Source organism: Aedes albopictus, chromosome 3 (assembly GCF_035046485.1).
Source record: "Aedes albopictus strain Foshan chromosome 3, AalbF5, whole genome shotgun sequence".
NCBI lineage: Eukaryota > Metazoa > Arthropoda > Insecta > Diptera > Culicidae > Aedes > Aedes albopictus.
The window spans coordinates 23,381,712-23,393,589 of NC_085138.1; the positions used below are offsets into that span (position 1 = coordinate 23,381,712).

At 39.0% G+C, this 11,878-nt stretch overlaps 1 protein-coding gene across 1 annotated transcript; it reads left to right on the forward strand.

Annotated features, from left to right (window-relative positions):
* Positions 1-926: 926 nt before the first annotated feature.
* On the forward strand, positions 927-4,511 carry LOC134290191 (uncharacterized). The gene is made up of 4 exons (XM_062857256.1): positions 927-1,152; positions 1,216-2,406; positions 2,478-2,576; positions 2,643-4,511. Exons 1-4 carry the CDS (start codon positions 1,047-1,049, stop codon positions 3,203-3,205), a joined length of 1,959 nt encoding a protein of 652 aa, XP_062713240.1. The 5' UTR covers positions 927-1,046; the 3' UTR covers positions 3,206-4,511.
* The last annotated feature ends 7,367 nt before the right edge of the window (positions 4,512-11,878 follow it).

Consider the following 11,878-nt stretch of genomic DNA (forward strand, 5'->3'; position numbering starts at 1 on the left):
AAGACGTCGGTTCGTGAGCGCTAAGTTTGAAACAAGTTTCGGAAAGTTTTGCTAAGTTTTTTTCGAAAAATTCGAGTTGGAGTCTACGTAAACAGGTATGATTAACATATTTCTTATAAAGAAGTGTTGTATATCACCAGTAAAATTAAAAATTTTGAGTGAAAAGAGTGATTCGTAAATAGTGGGGAAAATTTGCATCTGGCACGATTTATGAATCAGAGATTACGAATGCGAGGAGGACATAAATTAATTATTTCTTTTCCTAATTTTGATAGGATGAGTGCAAAGACCATTAAGAAACACTCCGCCCGGGTCCGGAAACAGTATGATCCGGAAACATTCGAGCGTGCTGTCATTCTGGCAAGTAAAACAAAAAATGTGCGAAGTGCAGCGAGCAGGGATTGGCGGCATGCACCGTGCGGTGCGAAAAAAGCGTGTGCTTCACACAATCGCAAGTGCTCGTCTCCCGTTTTGCCGAGAGACAAGAGACGTATGAGTGAGAGCTTTCATAATTGTGCGAGGGACAATCGCAGCACTAGCTCTACGGCGCAGGGAGTAATGCACGGTGCTTGGGACTGCGCTTGTCTCCAAACAGAAAAAATCAATTAATAAATTAATTGAAGAGTTTGTGTTTTCGGCAAAGTTGTTAAGCTTGTCAAGGGTTGACAAGTGATGGGTCGTTTGATTCGAAATTTTTCCAATCGTGCGTAGTATCAAGCCAAGTGCCAAGCACGGAGACAAGCACCGAGAGAGTGTATACGAAAAAGCGTGAGAGACAGGAGAGCTCCAGCGCGCGGCAAAGCAAGCGAGCAACACACAACCGATTGCGCGTACTCGTCTCCTTCTAGTTTGTTGTGCTGTCTCGTAACAGAGTGTGCGGCACGCAAAGAGTTTTGAGTCGCACCCTATCCCTGGCAGCGAGACAATTCAATGTGCCTAACTCGACACTGCTGCGTCGTATAAACAATAAAGCGTTAAAACAAACAGGACCCAGGACAATTCTGAAGCCGGAAGAGGAGAAGCGCATAGTGAATTGGATTCTTTACATGGGAAAAGCAGGCTTTCCCGTCAGTGCAGCAGATTTGACGAGTACCGTGAGTGATTACGCCAAAAAGATCAGGAAAACTCGTCAGATTCCTCCATCGTTTCCAAGTAAAATGCCTGCACATCCTTCCTTATTCATCGGATTGTAATTCCTGTTGCGATTTATTCTAGGTAAGAACTGGTGTCAAAGGTTCCTGGAGAGGCATAACAACATAAGGAAGAAATACGTCACCAAGTTATCGAAGGCTGGTGCCAAGGTTACGGAACAACAACTTCGTAAATGGTTCCTGGAAGTTGAAGAAACTTTGGCTGAAGAGAACGTTGACATGTCCATTTTCAACCAGCCTCAAAGGATCCTGAACCTCGACGAATCTGGTTTTCAACTGACCCCCAACGAATATAAAGCACTTTGCGGACAAAACGTACAGAATGTGTACTCCGTAATTAACAACTCGGATAAGGAATCCTACACTGTGCTTTTCGGATGCACTGCAGCTGGCGACCTAACTCCACCAATGATCCTTTATGCGGGCCAAAGAATCAGCAAAGAGATTGCCGAAAGTATCCCTGCAGGGTGGACAGTAGGCGTATCGGACGAAGGATGGCAGACCACCAAAACGTTTTATGAATACGTAGTAAACGATCTGTACAAATGGCTGGTGGAACGAGGGACTGAATTTCCTGTTGTTATATTCGTGGACGGCCATAAAAGCCATGTCAGCATGGAGCTGGCTGAATTTTGTGTGAAGCATCGGCTCATTCTCATCTCCTTGTACCCAAATTCAACCCGGATTTTGCAGCCCTTGGACAAACTTTATTTTGGTCCACTGAAGAAAATCTGGTTCAAAGTCCTCAGGCAGCACCTCCTAGCTGACAATAATGCCAGAGTAACAAAAACCAATTTCGGAAGGCTTGTCAAAACTGCGGTCGACAACTTCACGAATTCCAAGGATTGTCTCAAAAAAGCTTTCAAAGTTTGCGGACTTTCTCCCTGGAATGTCAACGAAATCGACTTCAGTGAGCTGCCGGCCAACGCTACCCAGCCCGAAAATCTAACATCCGATGATACACTGCCCTACGAACCACTGACGAACGCTCATCTGGTGCAGTTAGAACAGGTTGAGCTTGGGCTTCAGCAAGCTCAACTCGCTAGATTCACTACAAATAGAGACAAGGATTTTTGGTACGGACCGTTGGAAGAGCTGGCCTTGTTCAATTTCTGGAAAAGTATCAAGGACAAATCGGAAGGTCTCATGTATACGGAGCCCTTGATTCCATTTCAAAGCCTAGCCGTGGATCTTATGATTGATAATGGCGGAGAATGTGTCATTCAGCCACTTGAACACATCGGTAATCATTCCTGTAAGTATAATACTATTCATAATGGCACAGCAAGAAAAAAAAAGGTAATTTATGAAATAATTGTCTTACAGTTATCACATCTGATGATCTTAGTACGATCGTTGACTCAACTACGAATTCAATCACGGAAGTCGAATTTGTAAATTCCATTCAGGCTAGTGACGGTTTCCGTAAGTATAAAAAATATAGAAAAACTAATAAAAAAATAACTTATTTTCAAAATCTAATTTTTACAGTCGCTGCGCAAAATGCCAACAAAGATCCCGTTGCAGGCCCATCTGGTAGTGTGGGAGATACACTATCCGCTAAAGTCAATTCAGAAAACGACGTCTCAATGAATGCTAGCAATGCTGAAAATAGTTCTAGCTCCAGTAACGAAGACAGCACGCCTATCATCCCTTGTAATGAAGACCCGTTCGAGGGCATTCTGGTGTGGCCAAGGGTTAACGAGAACACCCACGGAAAAAAACGGCGTAAGCAGGAGCACGTGCCCTCGGTTGCCACAAGTGATAGGTGGCTGCAATGGTACAACAAAAAGGATTCGGATAAGAAACAGGAAGAGCTTGCAAAGAAAAATCGGATTGAAAAACGAAAGTTGATTAAACAACAAAAAGAAGAGCAAAAGGAAGAACAAAGACAAGAGAAGATCGAGAAAAAGAGGCAGAGAGATGAAGAGAAGGAATTGAGGCTGGCGATTAAGGGAAATGCAAAAAGAGCTAAGACTGTGAAACCGTCTAAACGCAAACAAAACTCCAATGATACGAACACCAAGCGTTTTCTCAAAATCAAAATCGGTTAATTTGATGAATTTCTGCCATGTAACCGAAAACAAGTCATAACAATACACATCTCAAGTGATAAATCGATAAATCTAACCCTAACCAGAAGCAGAATTGAAAATGTTTCATAAGACTGTTGCTATGATTTTTTTTATTTTTATCTTTTATTTAAATAAATTGTTATTTGCATAATATGTACCTGAGTTGTTAAGCTAAATAAATCCAATTGATTAGCTTTTAAATGTGGATTTTCCTTAGAAAAACAATAAAATTATGAGAAATTCTAAGCAACTGTACGATAACTTTTGTGTCCTGTCCATGTCACGCTTTGTTACATTGGGAATACTAATTTTATGTGACGGTCATTAAGTTTGTCGAACCCTCTCCAGCTACCCCAAACCTAGAAGCGTCATGATCTCGCTGAATAGATGTAGAACGTCCATAAATTATATAACGTTCCAAGGGGGGGTGGATAGGGTTCAGCAAAGAGTGACGAAGCATACAAAAATTTCAGAGGTCTCATATGAAAAGTGTGAAGAAGGGGGGAGTCGAAAATGAACGATTTTTGTGTGAAGCAATTTCTGGACGTTCCCTAAGCGTTTACCATCTGATTTTTATGGGATTCTCAAGCAAAAAAGCTATGTACTCTATTTAATGCATTGGCGTTTTGTGCCATCGCCACACTATATGATCTTTATATTCAGTGTTTGACATGACCACTTCCGTTAATACACTTCGAACTCGATTCCAATCCATCGACAAAGTTAGCTATTGTAGTTTAGTAGAGTATTGTACCATTTGGGCAGGTGTACCTATTTTGGTTTCTTGCCGCTATAACTAAGTCAATTTCATACGGATTGAGTTGAATTTTTGTATAGAGTTAGGCACGTACAGTATCTAACTCTATACAAAATCTCAAACCAATCGGTTTGAGATTGACTTAGTTATAACGGCAAGTGCCCAAAATAGGTACACCTGCCCAAATGGTACAAGACCCTACATTCATTCCATAGTTATTTAAACGTTCTATGTCGTTTGGTGTACTCAAAAAGGTAATAATCGGATGATTCATAAATCGTGTACTAATTGATTCATATTTGTGGACGTCTCCATGGCTGATTCATAAATTGTGGTATTGGGCTTTCTACATATAAATCAAGAAAATAATTTTACAATTATTTTCAATACGCAGAATGTTTGTAAACTGAGACTGTGGACCTATTCCTACTATTTGCTGTTCATTTTATCTAGGTATTTTGTTTATTCTGCTCCACATTAAATTTTAAACGTCGTACAAACCCTTAGATGATTCATCAGTGTGGGGTCAGTGTATAACAACAAGTTTAAGATAAAACTGAATCAACAATATTTCTCAATAATACACGGTTCATGGCTGCCGTTCTCCATCCTCTGTCACGCCCGATGCTCGCCAAGTCACGCTCCACCAGATCCGCTCATCGTGCTCACTGCGCTCCACACCTTCTTGTGCCAACCGGATCTGTCGCGAACATCAACTTTGCAGACATGTTGTCCGGCATTCTTGCAACATGCTCTGCCCATCATATCCTTCCGGCTTTGGCCACCTTCTCGATGCTGGGTAAAGTACAGCGAGCTCGTTGTTTCATCCTTCTCCGCCACACACCGTTTTCCTGCACCCCGCCGAAGATCGTCCTTAGCACGCGTCGCTCGAAAACTCCGAGTGCTTGCAGGTCCTCCTCGAGCATGGTCCATGTCTCGTGCCCGTAGACGATTACCGGTCTTATTAGCGTTTTGTACATGGTGCATTTGGTGCGTGGGTGAATCTTTTTCGACCGTAGTTTCTTCTGGAGCCCGTAGTAGGCCCGACTACCGCTGATGATGCACCTCCGAATTTCACGGCTCACGTTTTTGTCAGCCGTCAGTAAGGATCCGAGGTAGACGAATTCCTCCACCACCTCGAAGATATCCACGTCTATCGTAACATTACTACCCAGACAGATCCGGTCGTGTTCGGTTCCGCCTACCAGCATGTACTTTGTTTTTGAGGCATTCACCACCAGGCCTAGCTTTGCTGCTTCGCGTTCCAGGCGGGTGTACAGCTCTGCCACCGTTCCGAATGTTCTGGCGATAATGTCCATGTCGTCCGTAAAGCACACAAATTGAACGGATTTTGTGAAAATCGTTCCCCGGCTGTTGAGCCAGGCTCGTCGCATCACACCTGTCAGAGCGATGTTGAAGAGTAGGCATGAGAGTCCGTCACCTTGTCGCAGTCCCCGGCGAGATTCGATGAACTGGATAGTTCACCCGAAACCCTTACGCAGTTTTGCACACCTTCCATCGTTGCTTTTATTTATCAGTCTAGTCAGCTTCCTAGGAAAGCCGTTTTCGTCCATGATTTTCCATGGTCCTTTATAAAAATACAACATAAATCAAGCTCAAAGAACAATTGCAAATATTTGGAGTTTTCGAATGACGAGTGCTAAGGTAATCTTTCGCTCTGTACTAGATAACGGTGTGTGGCGGCAGAGGGTGAGCCACGTGCTCGCAAAGCCAGAAGGATACGGTGGGCAGGATATACTACTAGAATGCCGAATATCAACCCATTATATATAGAAATTTTTAGAATGATGCATATTTAAATGCCTAAAAACTGTTGAAAACTATCCATTGATAAGCTACTAGCAGATTATTTTAGTTATTACTAATTTAATCCATTTCTGGAACATTTCAAACTGTAACTTTTTTTATTAGGAGAATATCAACTATGATCAGTCATCTGAAATAGATTTACATAGCTCATAGAAATAAGGTAGCCACGCAAAAAAAAAATTAAAAAATATTTTTTTCAACGTTTCACGATATGCACTGTGTATTAAAACGAAAATTTCACCGTAGATTTCCGTTTAAATGACTGCAATAACTTTCTTTTATGGGGTTGAGGTACTCCAGAAAAAATCAGACTTCTACTGTGATTGTGGCATAATTCGGGCGTTAATGGGTTAAGCCGACTAGGTCATTAGGCAGAAAAGGTTTTATTGACCATTCGGCCTAACGACACATTCGGCTTAATGACCAATTCGGCCTAATGTCCTTTTTGGCCTAATGGCATATTCGACACAATGGCATATATTTATCCTAATAATCTGTTTGGCATAATGACCTACGCGTCTGCATCACCTCTAAGTCATAACAAACAATTCGACCTGATAACCCATTCGTCCTAATGACATATTCAGCCTAATGACTTATTCGGCCTTATGACCTTTTCGGCCAAATAAACGCTTTGATGTTTTGTGGTCAAACGACCCTTTTCCGACCAAACGGTATTTCAATAATAATGTACATAGAGTGACGATGAGTATTATCGGCAGGTTTGTTCTCTTCGTCATGAGGTTTTTTTTAAAACGCGTCTTTCTTTTTATTCTTCAATCACTTAACCTAATTAACAGCTGTTTTTGTCCCCTAGGGCACTGCGTGAGCGATTCCAATTGGCAGCTGCATTACACTTAGTACAGCGCCTAAATGTATTCTATTCTAGTTGTACTATAACGAACTGGTTGCCCTTGCGCAGCTGTCACTTTTCTACCCTGTCCATGGTAGAACGATGAGCACGAGGATGTTGATGTGTGGCTCTTTTTCTTTTTCCAGTCCGATTGGGGATCCATTATGAGTTGCCATTAGCCGATATCCAAGTTTCCGGGTCCGTTAGAGCATATGCTCTGCAGAGGATCAGGTGTCAGCCGCTTTCGGGGGGAAGAGCAACTGACGAAAAATTACAAGTGCCAGGGCTGGGATCGAACCTATGACTATCCACTTATGAAGTGAACGTGTAGCCACTACGCATGAGGGGTTAGCGTCGGCCAAGTTTTCTGAAACTTGGTTGTATAATTCAGATTGGTTGGGAAGGATTTGAGGCCCACTCTGAGTGCAACAGCTTCCAAAAAAAAACCCATGACGAAGAGAACAAAACTGCAGAAAATACACAATTTCCTCTATATCGAAGTAAACTGCAATGAAATGGTATAAACTGAATCCATTTTTATAAATAATTCGTTTAAGTATCCCAAACTCATAGCTTAAATGGAGATTTCAGTGTATAAGACAACATTAGCGTAGCTAGTGTTAAAATATATAGCCTTCTAATCTCATAATAACCCATCTTAATAACTTAAAACTATACAATTCGGATTTTTTATTCGTTAGGTCAAATTTTCTAAATTTTTAGTTGAAATGAATATTTAAAAAAATATGCACCTCTTTGGCACGAAAGCATGAAAACGTGAAAATATTATTATGTATACAAGTCTGTTGTACCTAAACATAATTTGGCCCTTCCAACGTAATTTTCCTGAAAACTACAAAGCAACATTTTTAGTCTATACATATAATTCTTTGCTATTGTGGAGGAAGTATTGTGAAAATTGCAAAAGACGCCGTCTTTAACCGCTGCAGCGTTAGCACAGACTGAACGATCACTAACACAGCGCAAGATTTTTTTGTCTCAAGAGAAAACTTATGTTTCTCTGACAGATTTTGGGCCGCTAAATCCGAATCCGGGCTCAGAGCTCCAGCACGTCACAATTTTTAACGGTACTTATGAGAGTTCGACTGATATGTGTAATCTAGCTACTTTATCGGCGCTGCAGTCTTGGGGAATCAAAACGACTGTTTTAGATTTGTGCAGTACAGTGAAAATCAAGTGAAATCGCCCAAAAACTAAGCTACGGTTCACTTGACAAGAAATGTAGGTCAAAATCACACCACACGCTGTACCTATAATGCATTTATGTATGAAAAATTAATTTCACAGCCGATGTATAAAAACAAACACGACACCGACAGTCCTATGTCAATTCTAACAAAAAGCGACTAGTCAGAATGTAAGTCAACTAATACTACCCATAATTCATGCCACCAATAAAGATCCCATTACAGTTTCCCTTTGAAGAAGACTCGAAACAGAGTCGAAACGTCGGGACAAATCTAAAACAGTCGTTTTGATTCCCCAAGACTGCAGCGCCGATAAAGTAGCTAGAGAACACAATTTTTAACTATACCTCAATTTATAGGGCAAAATATGTGATTGTGGGCTTTTCTTTAATGCAAGCCATCAAGCATGGAAGAGGAGCGCATCTGGTGTGATGGTTAGAATACTTGACTATCACGCCGAGAATCTGGGATCGAATCCCACTCCCGACAAACTCGCAAAATGTGAGTTCTTCCTCGGAAGGGAAGTAAAGTGTGGGCTACGAGATGAACTAGCCTAGGGCTAAAAATCTCGTTAATACAGATAACAAAAAAAAAGAACAGAATAATCAGGCATGGAATTATCGAAAGGTAAATTGGTCAATTAACATCTAAATTAACGACTCATGCAAAATATTTCGTTATACCAAATCAAAATTGATAGATTTAAGCATTTTATGTTAGTATGAAAACTTGCATGCAACTTGTATGGGAAACATCGTACCTAACATAAATCACTTAAATCTATCAAATTCGATTTGGTACGTAGTAAACTGATGAAGTTGGTGAAACAAACCAACTTTTAATTTTTTTTTGTCCAACAAACATCAATGATTGATAACTGCTCGAAAACCGCACGCAATAATTTGTAGATAGCACGTATTGAATTTCATCTCTATTGTTCTGAATCCAGTCAGCTTACTTCTCTTCACAATCTTACAATCCCTGTAGTAAAGGGACTCGTTTAGTTATTTTGTTTGGAACAGTAGTCGGGAAATCACCCAGATAGAGTGCAGAATTATCGTTTAAGTTAAAATACACATAAATATAAACAAAAAAACCACCCAGATAATACAGAAATGTAAGTAAATCATAAAATAGAGTTTGAATATGTATTATATTCAAATAAATTTGCAGCTTCGAAGCTACGTAGTTCAGTAACTCCAAAGACTGTGTTTTCACCGTGAATTTACATCAACAGGTATAGACGTCTAGCCGTATGGCCACGAAGCCCACAACTTCAGGCAGAATTCCTGGAAACGTTTCCGGCAAAACTCTGTTTTTTTTATTTTTTAATGGTATTATTGAAAGAATCGCATTTTCAGTCACACTGAGATGTTATGGCTAAAGATAGTTATTGAAATCTTATTAGACATTTTATATGAACTTGTGCAGATTTCTTGGAGACGATTCTAAGTTTTCTGAGCTAGAAAAAATACATGCTTAAGTCTAAGCTATTTCTTTGTTAATTTTTTTTTCTTTTGAAAAAACTCTTGTATGATTAGCCTCAAGTTAAGATACACATCAATAATAAATAAAAATCAAAAACTTTTATTGCGCATTTCCCACCCCACTGGCACTGGACCTCTTTCGCAATTAGCATAAGTGCATAAAACTGCGGATAAAACTGCGATTTCGCATCGAATCGTGTCGGTGTCTTCTGCGCACTTATTCAGCATCTCAAAATGAATAAGTGCGCTGTAGACATCGACACGATTCGATGCGAAATCGCAGATTTATTCATGATCTCGCACTTATGTTAACTGTGAAACGGGTCCAGTAGGGTGGGAATAGCGCAATATAAAGCCAACCATTTTTTTTTTTTTTTATTTTCAATAATTAGGCTCAGTGTACCAGTGTACCAGCTATAGTACCTTAAATTCGCCATAATCCTTTTTCAACCTTCAATGATGCAAGTCAATATGGAAAAAATGTGGACAGCAGATCACGTTCGCAAAAGATGGTTGCAATCATTCAAACTTCACAATTTGCGCAAATTATGAAAGAAATAAATCGTTTTCCTTAAATTTTCGGCTTCCTTGCACCCTGTTTCGCCATAGTGCACCAGTTATGGCTAATCCCATAAGGAATGCATGCTAATAGTGCGAAGTGGAACACAAATTATCACATGTATCCATAACTAGTACAGGGTTCCTATCATTGGCACACGCTGTAATAAATACTTAATGTAGTTTTGGACCCGTATATATATTTTTCCTGTAAAGTATGAAAGCTTATCAATCATTTGACATATCGATGACATTCGACGGTCTTCTTCTTATTTTTGTAGAAATAGTTTTTTCTTAAATACTGCGATAACTGGTTCAGACACCCTAGTTACAATTTTAAAGATTTTTTTTATTCTTTTCACGTTCAAAATTATATTGTCTAAGCTATATGTATAATTGGTAAAACCCATCAAATTTTTAAGCTAAAAGTTCATTTTTTGTGCAATTTCGCTATTTTTAGTTTTGTTTCCTGACAATTTTTTTTTTGAAATTTGGCGAATGCGCACAGAAATTTAGTGAACCAAAAAGTTTATTTGAAAAACTCGACAAGTGTGACAGCAGTTTTTTTTATTCTTAACTGCTAACTCAATTGACAGCTCTATTCCATTGTCCACTAGAGCACTACGTCAGCAACTATAGCTGGCAGCTGTGTTTACATTTTTGTGCAGCGCTTAAATGTTTTCTATTCTACTATGTTGAGCTGATTGCTTTGGTGCTGCGCTCACTTTTCTACCCTGTCCGTCCATGATAGAATGATGAGCACGATGAAGTTTATGTTTGGCTATTGTTCCTTTCCCAGTTCGAGTAAGGGTTCATTATGAATTTATGAGTTGAAGTTTGCAACTGACGAAAAATTGCAATTGCTGTGACTGCGCATTAAAACCAAGACCACCCGCTTATAAAGCGAACGTGTATTGTTACAGTTTTATAACATTGAAAAGGGTGCTAGTGAAAGGGTTTTTCATCGTAATCAGGGGCATTGTTATTTTATATGAGTACACACCGTCGAGACCTTTTGTATATCGACAAAAACAAAAATTTTCATGTCATTCTGGTCGAGAATAGTCACAAAAAGGATCCACCAACATTCTTTTGAAATAACTGAACTCTGACATCAATTGCAAAATATGGAAAATTCGCCAATAACGCCTGTTTAGAAACGGCCAGAAGTTCTAAGAAGAATGCCTTTAGATATTTCAGCAGTTATATCAGTAAAAACATATAGCTGAAATTTCTCAAAATATTCGACCAGAAATATAAATTTGCTTGTACACTTTATTATTTTTATTATTATTTTTAATTTATTTTAAGAACCCTTTAACTGTATACTTTATGTTAACAAGCGTGTAATGCTTTATGTAAACATTTTTTACTATCAGAGAATGCCACTCAGCAAAATTCCACAGAAAAAACTTTGGTGAATTTTATTTTGATTTTTTTTGCTACTAATTTTTTTCTGTGATTCACTACAAATTTGAAACAACAATTTCATCAGAAGTCTTCGTGAATCCTAACAGCATTTTGAAAATGTGTAAAATATTAGTAAGGAAAGATGCAGGAGTAAACTGTATCATGCACAGTTCAAAATTAATACATCGAGTTCACAGTAACAAAATGACCTCCATAGCTGTCAACACAATTCTCCATCGGGTTGTAAAATTGCAGGTTGTCTGCAGTATGGAGCTTGCTTACAACTTTGTGTGCAAGAAATTCTTCTTAGTTAATTTGAAGAAAATGAAATGGAAATTTAAACGTTCTAATATTTAAGTCACGTGTTGTTTTTAGAATTTCCTTCTGTTTGGTGTTAATATTTAATATATTGTTAAATAAATGTACGTGCGTTCTTCAAATTTACTTCTGTTTTTTTTAAGTTTAGCGGTTTTACAAGTGAAATTTATAACTGAAAATATTGCAACATTTTCTAGAAAAAAAAAATCACAAACTTCTACAAATTTATTT